This window comes from Scomber scombrus, chromosome 14, assembly GCF_963691925.1.
Source record: "Scomber scombrus chromosome 14, fScoSco1.1, whole genome shotgun sequence".
NCBI lineage: Eukaryota > Metazoa > Chordata > Actinopteri > Scombriformes > Scombridae > Scomber > Scomber scombrus.
Window position 1 is genome coordinate 6141466 of NC_084983.1, and position 23254 is coordinate 6164719.

The window sequence follows — 23254 nt, forward strand, 5'->3', positions numbered from 1 at the left end:
CTGACAAGTCCAAACTAATCTCATCACATTATCAGAAAATAAGAACTAATGGGAAAGTGCAATGATCATCCCCACATGGAGTTCACTGACATCTAATTTAAGTGGAAAGTACAGATCTTAATGGACTGTAGTGTCAGGAATAATCTTAATTTAATTGCAGTACCACCTTAGTAAACCCACATTTTTAAAAAAGAAGGTGGTTTTGGTGTAAAATTTTCTGAATATCTTTGTATTTTTCTTCAGCATTTGGACCCTTCATAGCTTCCTTGCAATCATTTCCAAAAAATTTGGCATGCATTTCAAGTGGGTCCCAAAATCAATGACATTATTTTGATGCAACTCCTGCCTAATGCCAATATTTCATACATCAAACAACCCTAGAGAGGATGTTCTTGCTCGTCTGAAGTGATCCACAGTGGAGAGTCACAGTCGTAAGGAACCTATGTCAAGTGTGGTAAAATTTCATTAAAAATCCATAAAGTCAAGCTGATGGTTGCTGCTGAATTTTTAGGAATCAGCAAGCAGATGTTAACTATTCCTGACAGTGGAGTTCCATCTGTTGATTTAACCTTCGTGCACTTTCCTTCAAAAAGGAAAGCAGCATCTTGCTCAGCAGGAAAAAAAATCCTTATATGTGTCCAGTACATGTGTAGTGCAAGGCAGAGCGGGGAAGGATGTGCTATGTAATGTGCTGAGGCTTGCAGCACTTCATTGCAGTGTTCCACAACAGGAAACCAGGGACCCATTGTCTATCAGGACTGAAACAACAGGCCTGCCCAGTGCTGCCTCCTCCGCTACCATGTGACACTGGTGAGGGACATGTGACCAGCCCAGGGGTGAGGAGCAAGTGGGTGCCTTTACTGATAAAGAGAGGAGAGAGGAGGGAGGGGGGGGGAGGAGGAAGGAATGCATGCATTTTTTGGAGCCCATCCATCTCCACTCCGGGCCAGTTCTTCTGAGGTGTTTTTGGGACTGCAGTTTCCTTTTTGTCCCAAATGCACACTTTATCTTAGCTGCAGAATGTCAAGTGTTCAGCAGATCTATATCCTCACCAGGCTGTCACGAGATATCAGCTGGTCAGTTACTAGCACGGTTCAAAGTGCAATACGCAAAGCTCGTAGAGTGATATTTAAAAAGAGCTTGACACAATAAAAGAGTGCCCTTCCCTCCGGGCAAACAGTGGAGATGTAATAGTGAGAGCCATGAAGAGATTACAATCAAATACTTCTGCAAATAAATCTCAATTATATGTGTTTAGTGTTGGTACTGACAGACTTCAAGTGCCATCTTCTTCCGAGTTTTTCAGGAGACTCACAAACATTTTTTTGAAAGAACATGACTTCTAATTACACTCATGTTTATGTTCTTAATATTTGCATTCTGGTTTCCATAAATAATGGAATAAGGTGACCAAAATGTGACCTCCATATGACGTATTTAACAAAGAGTTTCTTGGTGGCTGTATTGGTATTGGTTTACCCAACGATAAAATATTTTGTAAACATAACATGTTATTGTGTACACTTACATAACTATCCATATGTATACAGAAAGGAAATTACCAGTGTCTCAACATGTCATTATGGACTTGTATGTGAAATTCTGTGTTGAGTCAACAAACCATTGACAAGCTTAATATTTGGTAACCCCCCGCACAAATCACCAACAGTGCAGCAGGAGCTTTGCTTGTCAAACACTGAATACTAAATAACATTTTGAAAGGAAAAGCCTTTGTTAACAAAGAATGGGCAACATGTTTTCATTACATTGAGAGCCATTATTAAAGATTACAGTCAGCCAGCATCCAGGAACAGATGGGTATCCAGAACCAGTCATGGATTGATATCAGTCCCTGATGGGTCAGAACCATAACATAAAGATAAGTTCCTGGGCAGTAGGTGCTGCTATTGGAGTTTAAACATCACTCACTCTTCATTCATTCATTCATCTTCAGATATTTTACTTTTGCTGACTGTTGAAATTATTTTCCTCATGATGATGTATTCATTAAAATTGTGCACTTATATTGTGGCTTTGTGTTGGTACAACACAGCCATGAGAACTTCCAGTACTGATACCAGTATTGATAAAATACCTTTCTCTACTCTCAGGAAAAGTACACAAAGTGGAGTGTATGACAAACTAAGCATATAAACTATGTTGTGTGAAAAAAGATTTTACTAGAACACATGAGCAATAATGTTCTTTAACTGGAGTCTACACTACACTATATAAATGGATGATATATAAAAATGCAAGCTATGCAAGTTGACCGGATGACTGAGGACACACTATTGCAAAGGGAGAAGGAGGGAGGGAGGGACACGAAGAAGACTGAAGTTAATGCTTTTATTACGACTGTAAATTAGCTCTACTCAAGATTAAAAAAACCTAAATCCATCCTTTAAAAAAACAGTGAGGTTTACTTTTAATAAAAGCAGGATCCATTTTCACATTTTGACTATATTTAATGTTCATCCACATGCAGTGACAGACTTGTGGAGACCTATAATATTTCTTAATGAGAGTTTTATCACGATTGTACCACTTGTTCATTTAAAGAAAGATTCTGGTTTAATATGAAGCTCTCAAGACAATTTATACTAGCATGACAGACTGTACACTAACTAGCTGGAATGCAGCTTTGTTACAAGACTATGTGCAAATGAGAGATTTTCTTGAAACGAAAAGCACAAAACAATCTCAGTGTCACCTCTAATTGGCCCAAGGAAATACTAAAGCCTAAAAGATTATAATCAGTTCAGTGATAATAAGGCCCCTGTTTTTAATTCACATCAATCTGTTTGTTGTTTTGAGGTTTTAAGTATCTCAAAGTGTTTTTGTTGAAGCATGACTTTAAACATGTAGTTAGGATGAATAATGCCACAATGGCTCTGTTTTAATATCCTGTTTGCAGAGTTGCAACATTGGGGGGAGGGTGTTAAAAAATATGAAATCATCAGAAATGCTGAATGAAACAAGAAAAAACGGTTGTATCTGAACCTGCTTTGCTGAGCCTGCATTTTGTAATAGCTGTGAAAAATCATAACAGCACTAAAGCACAAACCATGAGCTGTGATGTCAGGCTGATCTCTCTGCACTCATGTGACTCTATTGTACCAATAAACTGTCAGAACTTCCTTCCTGCTCCCTGGGTGCCAGAATCTCACTGTACCTGACAAACTGACAGGCGACAAGATTAATGGACAAAGTACTCAGGATAGTTAGAAATGAGCCAACACAACAGAGACCCCTCATTTACCATTACTGCAGTCAATACAGCAGTTTATCCTGATATAGATTTTAGGTCATATCATCCAGCTCCGATATTCTGCATGATCTGCTCAAGTGATGCATGCTGTGAAACATGCATGAAACAACATATGCAGGCCATGCATTAGTGATAGTTGCTGGAGACCCCTTGGGAGTGGATCAGTCACACAAAATGACCTTGTGACGTGCCAATGACACAAATCTCAGAAAGCATGCCTCAGTCACAGCCTGTCAGTTCTTATCACCGAGAACTACTGTACAGCCATACAATAAATTACTTTATGTTTGTGAAAAAAAGTGCAAAAGTTAAAAATATCAACATATATGAATGAAAAGAAACTGTGAAGTTCCATGTGAAATATACTGGTTTCTTGGATTAAATCTTACAGTTCAATTCAAAAGCTGCCAGTATAATTTTTTTGCTGAGATAATAGTGTCAGGGCATGATTTCATGACAATTTCCTTTCAGTTGAAGATACAATATTACTTTAACAGCATTAACAGTAATTCACTACTTCTGGATTGTTCTCTATATTCACTCCCACAAGAGAACTTAACAAAAGGAGTCCAAAATTATTCCTTAATCATTTCTTTGTAACTGCACACACAAAAGACATTTCCAGAGCTTTGTAAAGCTCTGCCTCCATACAATCTCTCAATCTCTTGTGGTAGGCCTACATATTAACTCATCAACTGCTGTCGCATGAACTATTTGTCAATTGCTGTCACATTACAACTATGATGGCAATACGTGCTGCACTGTTACTTTAATGAATTTCTGAGGAACTGCTATTCATGTCTCATTTTAACGTCATCAACAGCCAACAACTGTCTGAAAAAAAAAAAAAATCTGCAGCATCCACCTGCTCAGAACAAGACCAGTACACCAGGCTTTTCTGACTAGATCACAAGGGTAATAGTTTCTGAATAGCAGGAAAAAAACGATAAGACCAGGTGACCTGGGTTCAAACTTCCACTGAGCTGAGCTGTTACTGGAAAATGAACTGAAAGTCGCAATCGACTCCAGTGATACTGGCCCTGACCTCTGACCTTTCTTTGCGGATCAGTCAAAACACTATTTTAACCTATATGCGCAAAGAAGAGACAGAGCCTATCAGAAATTAAATTAAGGGGAAAAAGAGCACCATTAACAACAGTCTGGATCACAGGTAAATTGCCTAAATTAAGGCCTAAAGCCAGGTTAAAACAAATAAAAAGTCTGAATAAACAATTGATTTGCTTGGAGCCGAGAGGTAGGCAGATCACATTTCTCATTTGAAGCTTGACTGAAACCCAAAAGTCATTATGATTTATTCATTACAGCTTGAAAGTCAGCACTCCATACTCAATCCACAAGCTTGGAGGGGCATGAATGTTTCTGCTTCCTTAACCTGAACCAGCTGGCAGATTTATTGGGGTCATAGTAAATGTGTGGCCATTTTAATCAGGGACAGGGCAGCACTATCATGGAAAACACCTGTTTGTTTATTATTATATCACAAAGATGGGTAATATCAAGTGTATTAATGCCATATCAAAGGGATGGTTTGCCTCAAGACACAACAGAAAGAGAAATCCACTTTGATTATCAGTAAATGTTTGATCCTCAGTAAAACTTTGGCACAGTCATTCAACATGGATATGACAAGCCAACACACACACACACACACACACACACACACACATCACATGACCATTTCTACAACCAGCCAGCGTGATATCCTCCTGTGATCGGATAATCACCTTTGAAGTAATAGGACGATGCATATTTTGGGGCATGTCAACGCACAAGAATACATTATAACAGTCAAAGCTAATATATTTTTCCCATTTTACGTTGGTGTCACGTTACCATGCAATGACAGGTGTTGTAAGGGAGGTACTGAACACCTATTAAATGAATAGTGGTTCAAACAATCACCCTTATCGCGGCATTGACAGTGAACATTTGCAGTAGCTGATAGTTAGCTGTCTGTAACCTTACTCCGAGAAACCAACACTTTTTCTCATAACGTTGCATATAAGCTTTATAACTTACGTAAGGCTCAAGCTCGGACGGCGTTTCTGAATATGACGTAACATCGTACCTTATATTTGCTCTATCTTTTGAGATTTAACGACATATCACGAAAAAGGGTGGCTTGTCAAGAGTGTTAGCAAGACGGCTAGATGCTAACTAAGATAAACGTCATCCACCCTGCCAGGCTAGCTAGCTAGCCTAGCTCGCAACTGCTAACTTAGCTTTGTTACCAAATCTTTTACTCTGTGTTGAGAGTCTCTTGACGCCATTGCGGAATCTCGTAGAACTTTACCTAACGATTCCACCATTCATTCAACCACATACCTGCAGGTGCTCCTGAAAGCGAATAGGCAGGATCTGAGCCATGGCGGTTCCTCTCTCTCAGACTCTCCTCCGGTTTCTTCTGATGCTAACAAACTACGGCTTCTTCTCTCAGGTCCGAGCCGGACAGCCAGGGAGTCACTAATCTAAAATCCAAATGAATTCACTCGAAACCTAGTTTTAAAGCGTGCTGTCGGTGTGATAATGCTTTTAAATTTGTTCCTTGACTGTTTCCTTGCGGGCTTTCCCCCTGGCTAACAACTGACTGCCACTACACCGACTCCCCGGACCTGCAATGGCGGTGGAGGTTGGTCAGCGGAGAAAACATCCCGGAAATGGAAGTGCACTCAACAAGGCGGATGAATATGGAGTCACACTTCTTTAATAGTACACTGAGCCGCGTATAATCACTATTTTACTGCTCTTTTCACAAGATTTAATATTGTTATTGCAATACTTGACAGTGACACTAGGCATCAACAGAAAAATATATACGAACAAAATGTAAACCTGGAACTACTTTTTTTCCTTTCGCCCTTTGATTTTTGCCACATCATTCGTCTTTGTAAATTAACGTCAGACCTACGTATTGTACACTTGTTCCTCTCAGCCAATCAGATCACTCTCAATTCAAGACAGAAATTCAACTTTTTTTTTCTTGCAATCTTCTCAATAATCTATTCAAGATTATTTGTATTTCAGTTATATGCTTCACATTCAACACTGTCTTCTGATCATAAGTCATTCATTCATTTGATTGTCACCCTAAACTCTTGAAAAAGGCCTACAAACTATTCTATTTAGAAAAAGGCTTTTTCACCTTTTTCTTATCCTTCTTTTCATTCTTTTCTTTCTTTATTATCAAATATGCAGTGTATTTTGCATGGTCTATTTTATATAAATGAACTTTCACCCACACTGATGATCTGGACACTCAATGCAGTCAATGTCAATGACAAGCCTTTTGAATGTAACTGTTTCCAAGCAGTATATGTAAGTATATCTATACGGCAGCTTTTATTACAACTGTCCTTGTGACATGTGTAGATAAACAGACACCATTTCAAAGCTTGCAGGCAAAAGTAAGCTAAGTATGATGAAAATTAAGCCATCCTTCTCCTTATCCAAAGAAGAAACAACCTGTTCTCAAATATAATTTTGTCTAGACAATCTGAGAAATGATAATTCATATGAAATCATGAAATCTTCATCAAAGTATGTAAGCAGAATTCATTTGTTTTTGTCAGCATTATGCAACATCTGTTGGGTGGAGTGTATACCCAAGTCATCATTTCCCTTTTTTTTGCATCCACAATTTCCGCTGGCAGGAGTAAGCTTGTTGCTCAATCTAAAACTGACTGCTGGGAAAGCAAGCTAACCCTTTAGCAGATATGTCACATTGCTGAACCAGCATAATATGGCTTCTGCAGAATAGAGTGCACAGTCTCAGGAAAATTAGTAAGAGTTTAGGTCAATTGCAACGTCAGGGGATTGCATGTAAGATCACCGAACATTTTACTCAGACTATAGGCCCTTATTTAATACATAGTTTGTCCAAACCGTGTTCATATGAGACCATTATTGTCATTTGCCTATATAAATGTTGGGGGAGATATAAGAGAGTAAAACTGGAAACCAGAGTATCAATGTTTTCATTGTATTAATATCTACCAAATACTAGTCGAATTAAGTCAATCCCAAAGTATTCTTAAAGTGAAAATCTACTCTAAACAGTGCAGACATTTTACAAATCACTTAAACAAGTATATCTGGTGTCAGCATATACAATTTATTCCAGAGGTCCACAGCATCTGTCTTTAATCATTGATGGAGAAGTTCCAACATCATAATACCATAGGATTCATTCATACCAGCTCCTCCAAATGACAAGTGTTCATACAGGTAATCTTATTGTGGATTGTCAGGCAATAATATTAATTTCTATACCCAGACCATACATATACTCTTACCATACATGTACTGAGCCTGAAATGGTGTTGAAATTTGCCGCTGATCTCCTAAGAGCATCAGTGTCCTGCTAGACAGTATCCGGACTGTGACTCATCCAGAAGGATGCACTGGTGAAAGCCACTCGAAAAAAAGAAAAGAAAGAAAAGACAGAAACATTTCACAATCAAATGTTAAGGAAGGGGAAGTATAGGGGGTAGGGTATATAATTTACAAAGATGGTCAAGAAAGGATTTCTGCATATGTCAACCAAGCACAATTCAGGCTACAGAATTCTGTATGTTATTTAGTTTGTTTAATACTCCTTTGTTTACCTGCTACATATTTGCCTGATTAATATGCAAAAATAGAAGCTGCTATGTCTAAAAAGCTACACCAAATCATTGGTTTTGTACTCCAGAGCATGAATGAAAGCGTTTAAGAGGAGACAAATCACTGCTGTGATGACAGAGAATAGCATATAATAGCTATCTTTTTTTCCTGAGAATAGATAGATTAAAAAATAGCAATCATGTATAATATAATAACACAGCTATCATGTGGGTGGACCAAACCAACTATGCAATTTGTTTGCAGATCTATAGTTTCAGGGGCAGCGGGTGTAGTGGAGGCCGACCTGAATAGACCATTCACGCTGCTGTTGCCATGGATTCACCGGCAAAAGGAAACACAGACACAGACACTCACAGAGAAGCCATGTGTGTCACGATAAAAGAGTGGCCTTCGGACTCTCTGCAAGGATGTCACACAGGCCCGCTGAGGCTGGGATTAGCCTCAGGCTCTGTGCAAAATGAAGAGCAGCTCTGGTAGCTCTGAACCCTTTGACCTTGTCTGTCCTTATAGCCCCTCCGACAAGATGTCTCCGTCTTCATTTACCATAGCTCATCCCCTGCACCACCGGGAACAGTAAAGTGAGGCTGACAGATGAGCAGTCACGCCTGGACCGGGAAATGTGTAGCAAATGAGATGAAGCTTACAAAAAGGTAACTGTCTCCTTTACAGATTTTTGACCGTTAGTGCACTCCAGTGCTTTGGCAAGGATTTGGGCACAGATGGGAGCTCTTCCTGCGGCTGGGAGGATCCCATGAGGGAGGATTGAGAGGGACTGACACTTGAATCCGGTTATACACCCATTAGATTGTGTGATTATGTGATGGTTAAGTTAGTGAGAGCTGGTTAGGGTAAGAGTATAAATATCAGGGAAAGTCACAGAATCTGATAGGTCACCAAATTTGGTGTAACACCGGAACCAAGATTGGAAAGTCCCGTAGAGTATCCAGTAGTGCTCCCCCACTCTGCTATTCTCTTTCTCTCACCCCCCCCCCCTTCCTCCCTGATCCATTTTAAGAAGTCAGAGATTATGAGAATATCATCACACAAACATAAATTCTGACTTCTCTCCGAAGTGCTTTATTATGGTAAATAAATATCTTCATCAGATGCATTTAAAGGCAATAACACACCATGTGAGTCTCGTCAGAATTAGCAGGTTCAAGTTCACTCAGCTCCCTCTTTCATTGTCACATGAGGACAGTAATACCAGAGCTGTAACAATATTTTGTCTGTAAATGTGCTCTGCATTAAACTCTAGTGCTAAATTAAAGGTAAGATCAAATAAAAATGCTCAGACAAATCATCTTGAGTCACCATATTTTCATTTAATTTAAACATATACTGTACTATTCAATGGCTTGCAGTAGACTGTGGCATAACCTTTGAACAACAGTAGAGGTGAAGTTACTAATTGACTGTGCATGGGCCTTTGCTCCTTGCAAGTCGGAGTAAGACTGGTTTGTCTTTATGCTGGTCAAATGTACCAGTCTACAGAATGACAAATGAAGTCAAATAATTTTGATTTTAGATCAAGACGAAGTTTAGGCCTGATGCTGTCTTTGTACTTTAGTTAATTAAATATATGTAAGAAATAGCAAACCACTGTGTACTACAAAGACAGGATAGAGGTACTACAGTAGGGAGGGCAAACCTGCTGTTTAGAGCTTATAAGTGACTAACATTTTCTCAAATACTGCAATATGATCAACTGACAAAAAAACAACAACTTGCTTAGCATTTTTAATTGAAATCATATGTAAATTCAACAAAAATGCTGGAACTGTACTGAGTACAAGGTTTTTTAAATTTGGATTTTGTTGCCATCTAGTGGACACTATCTGACATTGCTGACTGAAACTAGATACAGATTTATTGAACATTTCAGGTACTTTATTGGATGATGTTTGCACAAATACCATATCAAGTCATGAAATAAAATGTACAAAAAACAAAAAAAAACAATGAAAGGTTTAGAAACAATATTATATTGTTTGGGAAGACAAGAGTCTTATTCAAACTCCCAGCATTGTCATGCTTCAAATCAAGTCAATAGCGCCAAATCACAACACAAGTTATCTCAGGGCTCATTTTTACATACAACAGGTCAGGGCCATACTCTTTTATTCACAGGGATCCAACATTCCCCTATTAAGCGAAGCACTTGGCAACAGCAGCAAGAAAAAAAAGTCCCCTTTAACAGGAAAGAAACCTCAAGCAGAACTGGGCTCCAGGTGGGCTGCCATCTGCCTTGACTGGTTGGGTTGAGAAAGAAAGAGGGAGGGAGAGAGCCATGACAATAATGATAACAGATATATGAGTAATAATAATAGCAGGCGTGGGCGTCAAGCAGGACCATGGCAACAAGCTGGTCCGCACCCTTTCATGGAAACCTGTGAGAAAAGAAAGCACAATAACTTAGTGGCATGTGTACAGACGGAGAGGAGGAGGAGGAGAAAAGAGTTCAGTGCATCATGGGAAGTCTGGGATATTTACTTAATAAATATAATACCAATAATACCAATTTCTGAGTATCCTTACATGATGCTGTTCCACCTGTTGAGCTTCTTATATGCTGAAGGTTGCGCTTTGCCAGCAAGCTTCTCAGTGTTTATGGCTTTGTGATGAAATCCATGTGTTCCTCCCTAACTGCATCTGCTTGCCATGCTTCAAAAGTGATGATTCTAATCTGACTCTGTACTAGTGTATCTTGTTTGTCTTGAATTGCAGCCTGCTGTGCCCTCAAAAGGTCAACCTCCTTGTTCAAAAACGTCCACGTACTCAAGCAAATCACACGCCCTATCATCTTTTCTCTTCATACATGATAATTGTGTGGTGTCAATTATCTAACGACCAAATGTTTCAGTTAAAGGTGCATGTTTAAATGTTATCCACAATAACCTGAAATGTGAATTAAAAAAAAATCTCTGTCAATAATTTACTGCAACATGAATCATTTACTACAATCATCCATTTTCATAACCTGAAGATCAATACAGGTAAGTGACACATTTTGCAATTTTTCTATCACACAAGGACCTATGCACATGCACGCTCATGTGCACACTGACAGCGCTGGGTGGACAACTATGGAAACAATTAAAATACATAATAAAGAACTCTTATTGTATTACAAGTATCACCTCTCAAAATAACAATGTTATGTTCAAACACACATGTTCAACGCATGGCTACCTAAGTTCATGGGAGACACAAAAATAGGTAAGAGGTTATGTCATGTGCACGTGTGTGTGCATGTGGTGGGAGGGGGAGTTTATGATGTTTGGTTGATACAACTCATATATTGACCTGTAGACTCTAGAGTATGAATAGCTGCCAAGTTTGCATGCTAAAAAATTCCATATATCAGGAATGTCAGCACATGCACACAAAATACATATTACTTGTCTGGAGTGCTGTCCTTGTTAATGGTTTATTGTGTTGTATGTTTTGAGGTGTAAGGATCCATAAAAGGATATCAGAGTTGTGCGTCTTGACTTATAGGCTAATATCTGAAATCTGGTGCTCAAAATGAAAATGAAAGATATTGGAAGTCACTTTTACCACATAGGTCTTGTAACATCTCATCCTGAGAAATATGAGGGCCAACTGTTAAATGCTGATTCTTTTTACCTTTAATTATCATTAAAGATCATATAACACATTAACTTGCTGTGTTATATGACATCGTGTAGATCTTCATATCAAACACGACCGTTATTATTGTTGTTATTTTCCATTACATTTTTTTTAACCTATTTTTTTCAGTAAATACCGCCCATTACTGTATGTGCATCAGCTCCATTCTTTCTGCTGTGACTTCATCCAAACAATAAATCACAACTTTGTTATTTCTATTGGAATGTTGGTGTGTTTGTGCAACTTGTCACAAAGCTTTGGCCTTGACAGTAACACTCAGTCTCGGATGTGATTCACATGGGAACAGGCACAGCACACACCCATTTGCACGGAGCGCTACACACATAACAAACCACTTGCAGCTTTTTGCATCTTTTCCAAGATAACAAAATTAAAGTGCAAAGTCATTAATTTGGGGAACAGCAAGGAACGATCTTGCGGGTTTTGTACTTTTAGTCAACAAATCAACACACATTTCAAGTAGGTATGTGTGTTCAAAATTTGACACAAAGATTAAACATTAAGCCTGGTGTCCCGTGCATGCAGGGGAGGAGTTTATCTGTGGTCCGAATAAATGTCTGGACACACAGTACTCCTACTATTACTCCCCTATGTGTGGTGACTGCTGACCTGATGGGAAAGAGACACAACATGAAATCAAGTAAAGGTACATTAACATTTTTTTCCAGCTGTCTCATCGAAATTGTGCTGTGGTTCAGTATATTTTAGTATATGTCTACATTCAGTTTTTTGTGTGTGTGTGTGTCTGTGTGTTTTTCTATGTATTTCTTATGCCAGCGCCAGAGCTGTTTTTATTCAACTATGCTGCATGTAGGATCAAATTCAAATGGAAGGTAGCATCTAAAATGAACTAAAATGAAGTCTTTTTGTTAAATGCAATACAAACATGACACATACAACTTCATCTTTTTAACTTTAACTTTAACAAATGCAACACAACCGATGACATAGGGCTTCTAAGATTAAAAAGTAAATTAATATTCTTAAATGGTGTTGATCAGTCACAGCTCAGCATTCTTATCTGTATGGAGTAGGAAAACTAATTATTAGTATTGAACAGATTTAGCTGTGTGTGTGTGTGTGTGCGTGTGTGTGTGTGTGTGTGTGTGTGTGTGTGTGTGTGTGTGTGTGTGTGTGTGTGTGTGTGTGTGTGTGTGTCAATGAGGAGGATCACTATGTCCTAGAACATTAAAAAGAAGCTTTATGGTGGGGAAAAACAAACAGTGGCCCATTAGCTGCACAGAAGTGCCCGTGTTATAAGCTATTCAGGTGAGGGGCTGCTCATCCATGTGGATGTGATGTGATATCTGTAGGTTACATTGTCTTAACACACGGCCAAATTCTACTGTCCAGTGAATTATATTAACATGAATCAGACAGGTGAAGGCACATAAAGGACAGGAAAGTACTTTAACGGGCTGAGTTTGTTTTTATTTTATACAGTGTTAAACAAACAAGGACTCAGTGTCACTGACAGGATGAACCAAATAGATAAGCAGTGTAACAGATTAGAGGACAGTGACAGTTATAATGTGTCATTTCGCCTCCTCATGGCCACTATGGAGAGATGAACCATGAGTAATCTTAGGTTATAGATAAAGGTGAACTTTTATCTATAACCTTTTTTCAGCAGCACCCTGTTAACGTTATTTTATGACACCACTACACTTATAGTTAGTTGGTTAGTTCTGGTTTGAGGCCCCAGAAGCATCAGCCAGTCACTGGAACTGGTTCAAGGTGTTAGAACAGCAAGGATAAGATATAATATGTCAATTTACCAACAAGGGCATTCTGAATAACGTATTATTATGTCACAAAACTGCTGAGGTTATGTTTCTGTGTACAAAAGGCCAAGCTTTTCAACTGCTCAGAGTGGAGATACTGTATGTATATAATCTATATCTATGAGAATAGCATGATTTGTTGTATGTTTGATGATGTATGTTCTTCTTTATAGGAGTATATGGGGAAGAACAGTGTGTACAACAATGTTTTTTGCTTGAAGGCTTAATGTGCTTTCTTTTAATAAAATATAATTTGCCCTGATGCAAAAATCCAACTTAATGTCTCACAGTGCAGTGAAACAGTAAAAATGCTGTTTGAGTGACTTTGAGTGTCAAGAGTCAAGACCAGTTAGGTTTGTAACAGATTATTTTAGAGATTGTTTATTGTATATAGTATTTAAGAGATTGTTCATTATATATATAGTATTTTTTAATTTAAAACAAATCTTTTTATCACTTCACCATTACAAGGCTACTGTTTGTCAATTTTTAATTTCCCCCTAGGGGGATCAATAAAGTGTTCCTTACCTTACCTTACCTAAGGTTTTTAATGTTCTTAAATTCCCTCCCCTTTTAGAGAGGACAAAGACTAAACATAATCACATGTGGTCAAACCCTATTTTATGGTGCCTCAGCTGATAGTTATAGTCAGCAGATATGTCATCCACGGCTTAAATACCAGTCTCGCTGTGAAGCTGATGCCTCATAGTTTAGTGGACAGAACAACGCAGACATTCACAGAGCTGTAAGTTCAGATTTATATACCATAATAAGATATATGATCGCAAAATGTAGTTTTGGGTGTGTGTAATCAGCATTGATTATTGATGATTATTAATATGGAAACTAAATCTCATATTTTTTTATGATGATGTATGAAAAGTGTAGATACCTGTATGGAATCATCTTATAGCATTTTATGCTGCTAAGCCATTGACTTCATCTGATCTCTGTTTTTCAAGGTTTGGTGGAAATCATAGGTTTGACAGAGTAAGTCCAGCCTAATTAGCCTTTTATCTAGTTGTTTGCATTAATATTCATAACTTCAAATCTTGTTATTTCACTCTTTTTCATGTCTTTCCAATCTTGTGTGAATGTGAACACAATGCTGCAACAACTACAACAACTACTAATTAAAATATAATGTTAAGTTTATCAGACATATACAGAGCAGAGATGGACATTAGTTCTGAAAAACAGTATTACAGTGTTAATGTTACCTGAAACCTACAGTACATATCAGATTAATGTTTTGTCTATACAGCTTAAAAATCTGCTTGGCACACATGTATGTTGGCTTTTACAGCATAGTAATCTTTAAGACTTTGGGCCCAAGATAAGGCCTCTTAAGCACAGATAAATGGTTTTCATAATGACAGGCGCACAGGTGAAGTTATGTAATTAATAGTAATGTAATTGTAACTAATGCAATTGATTGATTAGTTTAAGAAAGCAAAGGATGAGATAATAGTGTTCACTTTAGAAGTTTCATTTTTTTGTATATTCGGATAACTTAAGTGAAATGTCTCTCATCTCTCTTTGAAGGAAATTTACATTCAATCCTAAAGAGGGAATAGACAACCCAGTGATGGTCATCACAGACGATGCAGGTATATTGCGCAATAACTTCTGATTATCCTCTGTACATCAGACTCTGAGGAGACTCTGCTCTGTATGACATCACCTTTCTGTCTCTTCCTGCTCAGACTCCGTGTCCACACCCAGCCCTCGTCTGTGTGCGCTCAAGCGAGAGGAAGGGGAGTCTTATGGCTTCCATCTGCGGGTGGAAAGGGGGCGCCACGGACACATAATCAGAAATGTAGTTTCAGGGGGGGTGGCTGGGCGCAGCGGCCTTCAGGATGGAGACAGGCTTCTGGAAGTCAACAACTGCTATGTTGATGATGTTCCTCACCCTGAGGTAAGATGAGCCTCCAGCATTATTATAAACTAGCAGAGGCCTCTTGAAAGGAGTGGTGTTTTCTTACTGAAATTACTGTGTTTCTGTTTTTATGTATCAGGTGGCCAGGAAGATAAAACTAAGTGGACACCAGTTATGTTTATTAGTGTTGGACGGGGAGGTGTATGAGCAGGCTGTGTCTCGAGGTCAAGACTTCCGAGGTGTGGTCAAAGCACACAAGGGCGAAGGCTGCAAACCACCCAGGCTCTGTCACATCGCCAGGGAGCCTGTCTCAGGGTTGGGCATCAACTTCACATCTGTGGAAGGTAACCCTCCTCTTAGTAATCATAAGAAGTCCAAAGTTCAAGTTTGATGTCTGAGTTGAAATCTGTGCAGTGTGATTCAGTTGCTCCTCCTGTTTCTGTCTCCAGGAGAGAAAGGTCGCTTCTCTGTGAGCCTGGTGACAGGAGGGGTTGCTGAGAAGGCTGGAGTGTGTAAGGGGGATCGCCTAGTGTGGATGAACGGAGCAGCAGTGTCTGATCTCACTCACTCTGCACTCAGCAGGATGGTACGTAGTCAGCCTCTTTTCATATCCCATTTTTAAAGTATTGCAATAATTCCAAATCCAATTTTTTGGAGCTTCCTTTATCAAACATTTAGAAAAGTAAAGTCACACTACTCTCATGTCAACTGATGTTTTCATCCCATTTACAAAAAATAGTTATTATACTTACGTAGTGTGTACCAAGCAATGGATGCAACTGTGAAATACACAACAAATTTGAAGTTATTATGTCCAGCTTTTGTCTAACAGTAATAAATAATGTTTTTCTGTAGATGAAAAAATGTGGCGATCACATCACCATCCTAGTAATTGACAGTGAAAGCGAGAAGGAGCACATGCGACAGAAGATGCCCATCCTGCCCATCATGGCTGTTCCACACAACCTGCCTTATAGAGCCAGAAAACTCCACCTGGTCTCTGATGGAAACTCTGATGGCTACGGCTTCCTCCTTCGTCTGGAGAGGGCACCATCAGGACGCCTAGGTGAGAAGACAAAGAGAATGCAAAACCTAAATGCAAGCATTTGATCTTTTACTCTTTTACATGATTGTCTGTGCTTTTTTTGAACAAAAGCTCATGTGCTGCGGGAGGTGGACAGTGGCAGCCCAGCGGAGAAAGCAGGTATGATGGATGGAGAACTGCTGCTGGAGGTCAATGGAGTGTCAGTGGAGTCACTGAAGCATGAGGACATTGTGAACATAGTGAGAGAGAGTGGAGAACACGTCTCTCTCACCACCATCACTCCCCAGGGGCTTGAGTTTTACACCCAGGTCGGCATCACCAGCTACATGTTTTTTTCCTAAACACAATCTTTTATGTAAGAATGTAAGAAGATACTTATATGAGTGTCAGTTGCATGTGTATTCCAAATTGTATTTCCTTTTTTTCAGTACAATAGAAAGCAGAGATGCAGTAAAACATTAACAAACAACATAAATCTGGAAGCCATACATAATAAGCCTAAACATAATCCATATCTGGATAAGTTTTTACTCTTTTTTCACTTCTTTTAAAAATGATCTCTCCACAGTTGGGTCTATCCCCTCTTATCTTCTGTAAGGAGGATGCTGAGAAAGAAAAGGAGAGCAATGTGCCAGTCTGTGCAGCAGAGCAGTCACTACAAAAGGACATGGACGACTCGCCCAAATCCAGACTATGTTCTCTCCAAAAAGGCCCTTTGGGTTTCGGTTTCAACTTCAGCTATGTCACTCAGAATCCTGGGACAGTCATCAGCCAGGTGGGGATGAAATATTGCTTTCCACTTTACAGTAGTCAACATTATCGTGTTACTGACAAAAAGTACAAGAGAGCGATCCAGGGTATAATTTTTTTTTGTTGTAAAATGTGGTGGTGTATGTTTTTTATTATCCTGTAGGTGGCTTTTGGGGGTGCAGGACAGAAAGCAGGACTACTTGAGGGTGATGTGGTGATGGAGGTCAATGGACAAAATGTGGAGGACAAATCCCTGGAGGATGTGATTATGCTTGTGAAGGAAGGAGGGCGTTCTCTTTCCTTACTAGTCATGGATAAGACTAGCTATGACAAGTCGAAAGAGACTGACACACCTACTAGAGATGCCACTGACAGCGAGGTAAAATTTTTTATAAATCATCATTCCATACAATATACTCCATCATCTGTTAAGACATTCATTCATTTATAAATGCCCACTATCTTTACAATATTTTTTGTTTGTATCTCTGCAGGACGAAGAAACTGAGATATCATCTTTGTGAGAGATTCAAACAACCCTGATGACACCATTAACTAAGCTATACCAGAAACTTGTCTCATATTATTATTATTATTATTATCATTACATTGGCCTGGATATAATCTCAGGTCTTTGCGGAAATCCATGTGATGATACAGATAGAATAAGCAAAATGAAAATCAGATGAAGGTGTTCCCTGTCAGTTGGACTAACAAAAAGAAATTCCGTAATGTGTATATTTATGTGTGATATGAAAATGTCATTGTATTCAGTATTATCCATCTACAGATGTTGAACCGTTAGTCTTAAGACACATTTTATTATCTAAATCATATGAAATACTTTACATTGTAAAATTCAGAGGAAATAAAATGATCCACATCTTAAGATCTCTACATATTATCTTAGTGTTGATGCTATTTTATTGTGTGAAGTGTACAGTTATGTGTATGTGTTTTACATAATGGACAAAACACATACAAAATTATATCAATAACTTTGTTCTTGCAGATAAATGTGTGTATTGACAAAAATGAAAATGTTTGTCGTATTGTTGAACATTTGTATGTGTAATATTAACCATCTATTAGCCATGTTAAATTTGACATGGCTTAATATATAAAATGCAAACACATAAGTAAAAGTGTGACAACATAAAGTTTACACAAATACAAAAGTGGAGATATGCATGATAGTGTTGTATTAACTGTATTATTATATAAACCACAGCTAGAACATTTTCCTAATAAAATCTCTGTCACTTATATGCTATCATCATACCAATATTTTTAAAGTATTACAAACACACATCAGACTCATTCAACAAGGTATTTCAATTGGGTTTACGTAGGTTCCAGCACATTTAGTAGATGTGAGGGGGAACAAGGAGATGGATAGATTAGCATAACAATCTTTAAATAGAGACATCATAGATTTGCAAGTCAAATTAAGCAAATCAGAGGTCAAGGTAATAGTTTTGGAGTAAAGCAGTAGATGAGCAGCAAGGGAAATGTAACACTGAAATAGGAGATTGCTTTCTATAGGCTACATCTTAAACAATAAAGTTATTTCAACAGTAAAAAGGACAGGTTGGTCAAGGAAAGAAGAGGAGAACTTAAGTTCAGGAGCTCAGCACTAAAACATTAATAAACCTGCCAAATAGGTCGAGCAGTAGAGTTTGTGTGGGTTTATTAGACACACAGGATTAATGGGTAGGACTTAATATCTGGTCCAGTGACTGTATATAAATATTTATATAGAGTCTATGATCTGGTCTACACTCCCAAGCAGAAGGTGGCGGTAATGCGTATAATACATTGGTTGCCCACCGCCGTTACACACGTAAAAGAAGACGTAAGCCGGCGCAGCTTGTTTCTGTACAGGCAGTTACGTGGTAAGCCGTTCTCCCGGGTCCTTCAGCTGGAGGTGACATTCAGTCGGCCTGCAAGACGATAAACGTGTTAAGATGGCACAAGCTGTACAAAAACTGGTGGCTAAGGTGCCAACCATGGCCAGCGGTAAGTAAATGTGTTGTTTTGTTATCCGTAACATGTATGCAACAGTGGATAAATAAATTATTAGCAGTATAACGCGCAATGACAGGACTTAGCTAGGCCAACAATAGCGCCTAACAGTTAGCTTGTATTTGAATGAAGCTGCAGTAATGTTGACTTCTGCTGTTCCGTTTGTATTGTCTTTTAACATATTTTGTCGTCTTAGTCCCTTTTGGCTAAGTTGTTTTATGGCTAGCTATGCTGGGTGATGCATAATGTTTATACTCTCAATTCATGTAGCTGAGCGGCTAATGCTAAGTTAAAGGGAACATGAACACAGCAGTAACAGCTTTATTTGTTCTCTCTCAGCCGCTGTCACCTGGTCCAAACCTCGGCTAGCAACCTTCTGGCACTATGCCCGCGTCGAGCTGGTTCCCCCAAGCCCCGCAGAGATCCCCAAGGCCATCGAAGGAGCCACAAATGTTGTGAAGGCTTTCCAGTCAGGACGCATGGGTCAACTCACAGTCAAGGTGCGTGTGTCACTGCTACTGAAGGATACACTGTTATATAAGAATAAGAGTCACACACACTTCTATAGTCCCGTGAGGAATTTAAAGATGACCCCCAAATATGTTTTAAGACGTATAAAATACTTTACTACTTAAATACTTTTTTTCATAAACACTAAAATGATCTAGTTGTATATCATTAAAATTACATGCTCCCTCTCCATCATTAAAAAGCCAGCATCTCTGAAATTTCAAAAGTTTAACTGTTGGGACACAATGTCCCCTACTTTACTGTAAGTCCATTCTTAGTTTATGTGCACTGAAGGTTTCAAGTTTCTACATCACATTTGTGTAAGACTACATTAACACTCAATCTCCATCCACACCAGCATTTTAGTACTGTCTCAGAATGAAATTCTGTCCACACTAATGAGCCTGAAAACGCATATCACTTGCATGCATGTCCAGTGCATGTGAACGATCATTTGACCGTTCACATACACTGGACATGCATGCTATTATAAACACGTAGCAGATGGTCTACTCTGTCAGGATGCGCATGAGCCCATTTTTTCAATATTGGCATGCCGACATTCACAAGGGCTAATAAATAATCTGTCAATAAATATCTTAAAATATTCATAACTAAAAACAAGCTTTAACTGCACAAATTTGTATTTATTAAAATGATAATTGCCCTTCATTTCTTTACAGAAACATAATTAATTAAAATAACAAATCTTAGACTTACAGACCCCTAAAAGTATAACAGCGCATATTTTTTTCCTACCTGTCATACATAAACAATGTGCACATCGGCCCTTTACACAGCTAATAGGCAGCATATCCTTTGCAGTCATGTTTGTAATGAAAGGTAACGTTAGTTTTAGTTTAGTCACTGTGGCTTTTGTCACACTTTCCAGGAGCTGTTACACAGGTTGATGTACTAGTTTGGCGATTACTGTCTCCCTACGTAGCTGTCACAGCAGGTGGATTCTTTTCAGATGAGTCAGCATTGTTGATGCGGAACCACGATTGCTCAACTCTGATCCACATATTTAACACATGTAGGCCTGTCACAATAATTATCGACTTAGTGCTGCTAACGTAATTATCAACATCATCATGTCTTTATATGGACTTATCGTATGATACATGGACATGACCTTGATCATTTGTTTGACCTCAGTATTGCCACACATTACATTAGCAGCTAAGAGCCTATTCATGTAACATTGGCTAAGCGAGTAGTTGCCTACATTCTCACTGTGCACGTCCTGAGTGGAAACTGCAGAAGAATTAAAGGTTAATAACTCTGTTCCAACCCATGATGGCAGTCTGTGTTTTTACAGAAGCGCCCACTTTCTAATCCCACTCTCCATCCTCTTGCATTATTATGCTGTTATATTATCATAACATCAGTGGTATAAAATGATCTTCAAATGACAATTATATTGTTTATCACAATTATTTCTGAGACAAAATATCGTCCAAGAAAAGTAGTTTTCATGACAGGCCTACACATCTGACAAAATTATCTTTTACTTTCTTAAAGTTTTCCCACACTGGACTTTTGTGTGGCTTCGTCAGTGTCATGTTCACTCCAGTCAGCTAGCTAGTAGGCTAACTTACTACCCAGTCAAAGTAGCCAGGGGTTTATCAGGCTCTACTTCAAAACAAAGTGGAGGTGGTTTACAAAAGCTTAGACATCCTTCCACTTGCTGAAAGTGAAAAATGTTCTCCAGTAACTGTTAATGAACCCTCCATACTAGACTACATAACTCAACCCTTGATTTAAGTTTTTCAATAAAAAAAGTTGCTTGCTTAGTTATGGAAAACGTTATGGAGGAAAAACCAGAGATCTCTTTGCTTGTACCAACGACGAGGAGTAGCTGTCACTGAAAGTACATTTTGACATGTTGTGACTGAAGAGTGAACGTTTTGCGTCATCCTTCTTCAAAAGTCTCAGTTTCCCTCGTCCAGACTAAAATGCAATCCCAGAGATTTTAAACTAAAAGGACGTTTAGCAGCTTTTTCAAAAGTCTCCGTTTAGGGGTTGAAACACCAGACTATTGTGGATGCTAGGTGTTAATGTAGCAACAGTTATTCACTTTGAAATGGAAATGTATCAGTGTGGACGTAGCATAAGTTACATACTGGACCAGGATCTTCTTCTAACATAGTTGACATGTCACAAATTCTGCTCAGAGAAACTTTAAACTTTCAGTAGACAAATGTTAATACAAGTTAAAACAAACAAACAAAAAAAACCCCCAAAAAACAAGAAGTTTGAGTGTAGGGGACTTTAAGTGTCACAACAGGGGTGTATTCTAGAAAGTGAGTTTATGTGAGTTTGTTCACCCTGAGATGAGTTTCAGAAAGAGAGATAGCCTAAATTAAACTTGGTCACATGGGTCAGTTACCATGGCAACTTGCTGTTAACCTAACCTCTGAGCTGGCATTTTTTCTTCAACAAACCCCAAGTTTCTTTCTCTCTCCTCCCTCTTATAGAGCGAAACACACTATTTCATTTCCTCATTCATTCAGTTCATATCAAAGCACATACATTAGTGGAGGTTTACTGTCCCTCTAAATCCTTGTTGGATATTAGTGTGTTACTCAGGTTTTTGAATTAAAATTAAATTAAAATTTAAAATTGAAACTTTATGAGCATCGTCTGCTGTAAACGCATGTAACTGTTAGTGAGCAGCTGCTCTCATGTCTCCCCGAGTCTCAAAGCTTGCCAGACAACCTGCCAATAAGCAGGTTTTCTGCCACACACGCACGCACGCACGCACGCACTCTATCTCACTCACTCACTCACACATTTTAGTAATGAAAACATCTTATAATATATTAAAAAAATCCCTGATGCTTAAGCTCGGTGGGGGTGTGGGGGGGTTTCAATACACTGGTGTAAACCCGGGGCTTGACTCCCATGGCTAGCTGCTAAGCAGCTTTGCTGATTAAAGTTGTTTTCTTTAATTGCAAATGTCCCTCTTGTTGAAGGTTCATTAAAAGTTTGCATAATGACAAAAGCATATTTGAATGGGAATTTTGTTTGTGGTGCTTACTGCACTGAGAAATAACACACTGTACAAGAGCTACAGCTAATCTTCGATTTATTTCTTAATTAATCATTTAGTTTGTAAAATGTCAGAGTATATATAAACATATAAAATTGATTATAAAAACGAATAACTGCTGACTGTGGGGTTAATTGTACAGCCCTAAAAACCAAGTCAACTTCAATTATGTTCTAATGGTCCAATACCCTTTTTTATTCAGTAGAGTAATTGTTGAATAAATGATAATAATTTTTTTAAAAACCCCATTGAATTAACTTTTCTTTGTATTGTAGTCAGTACTCCTTGGTAAGCTTTTCCCAGTTGGCACTGGAGGTCAGGTTTATTATTGTTAGTCTTCTCTTCACTGTAAAAATTAAATGCTGATTTAACACTGACCTGTGTTTTTCTTCCCAGGATGCTGTAAGGAATGGACTGGTGGCCACTGAAGTGATGATGTGGTTCTACATTGGAGAGTGCATCGGCAAAGGAGGGCTCGTTGGCTATAATGTCTAAATTTTTTGACTGTTGTGCTGTTCGTCTTGAGCGTTGTATGCTCAACTTCCTGCAGAATTCCCGGGAACCAATAAACAGATATTCTATTGTTACAGAACTGTCTGGAGTCTTTAATTTCTATGTGCAACACATCATCATG

The 23254-nt window shown here is 38.6% G+C and overlaps 3 protein-coding genes across 4 annotated transcripts in view; 2 read left to right on the forward strand and 1 right to left on the reverse strand.

The window, feature by feature from the left end:
• Window positions 1-5907, reverse strand: part of cltca (clathrin, heavy chain a (Hc)) — a 32494-nt gene extending 26587 nt beyond the window's left edge. The window contains exon 1 of the mRNA XM_062433794.1: window positions 5618-5907. Coding sequence (XP_062289778.1) covers window positions 5618-5659 — 42 coding nt within the window. The 5' untranslated portion in view covers window positions 5660-5907. The remainder of the gene's footprint in view (window positions 1-5617) is intronic.
• A 6089-nt stretch (window positions 5908-11996) lies between these two features.
• Window positions 11997-18112, forward strand: nherf4b (NHERF family PDZ scaffold protein 4b). Of its 2 annotated transcripts, XM_062433082.1 has the most exons (12): window positions 12189-12218; window positions 13934-14101; window positions 14319-14346; window positions 14902-14966; window positions 15063-15274; window positions 15375-15579; window positions 15685-15821; window positions 16091-16301; window positions 16392-16588; window positions 16849-17055; window positions 17194-17409; window positions 17525-18111. In XM_062433082.1, the coding sequence occupies exons 4-12, from the start codon at window positions 14945-14947 to the stop codon at window positions 17552-17554; spliced, it is 1437 nt and encodes a 478-aa protein (XP_062289066.1). In that variant the 5' UTR covers window positions 12189-12218; window positions 13934-14101; window positions 14319-14346; window positions 14902-14944; the 3' UTR covers window positions 17555-18111. The 2 variants fall into 2 exon arrangements, with proteins under 2 accessions (XP_062289065.1, XP_062289066.1); XM_062433081.1 differs by lacking the exon at window positions 13934-14101 and having other exon boundaries at window positions 11997-12218; window positions 17525-18112.
• A 777-nt stretch (window positions 18113-18889) lies between these two features.
• On the forward strand, window positions 18890-23212 carry atp5l (ATP synthase, H+ transporting, mitochondrial F0 complex, subunit g). Its single transcript, XM_062433820.1, has 3 exons — window positions 18890-19049; window positions 19395-19555; window positions 23017-23212. The coding sequence occupies exons 1-3, from the start codon at window positions 18998-19000 to the stop codon at window positions 23113-23115; spliced, it is 312 nt and encodes a 103-aa protein (XP_062289804.1). The 5' UTR covers window positions 18890-18997; the 3' UTR covers window positions 23116-23212.
• The last annotated feature ends 42 nt before the right edge of the window (window positions 23213-23254 follow it).

What these genes read in the sequence shown, in the direction of transcription:
- nherf4b (XM_062433081.1), top strand. Translation starts at nt 12,038, where the DNA reads ATGTGTGTTCAAAATTTGACACAAAGATTAAACATTAAGCCTGGTGTC. An exon ending in GGCACCATCAGGACGCCTAG is followed by an intron (nt 16,302 to 16,391) that starts GTGAGAAGACAA and finishes TTTGAACAAAAG; the next exon opens with CTCATGTGCTGCGGGAGGTG. An exon ending in CTGGGACAGTCATCAGCCAG is followed by an intron (nt 17,056 to 17,193) that starts GTGGGGATGAAA and finishes ATTATCCTGTAG; the next exon opens with GTGGCTTTTGGGGGTGCAGG.
- atp5l (XM_062433820.1), top strand. Translation starts at nt 18,998, where the DNA reads ATGGCACAAGCTGTACAAAAACTGGTGGCTAAGGTGCCAACCATGGCC. An exon ending in GGTGCCAACCATGGCCAGCG is followed by an intron (nt 19,050 to 19,394) that starts GTAAGTAAATGT and finishes GTTCTCTCTCAG; the next exon opens with CCGCTGTCACCTGGTCCAAA. An exon ending in TGGGTCAACTCACAGTCAAG is followed by an intron (nt 19,556 to 23,016) that starts GTGCGTGTGTCA and finishes TTTTCTTCCCAG; the next exon opens with GATGCTGTAAGGAATGGACT.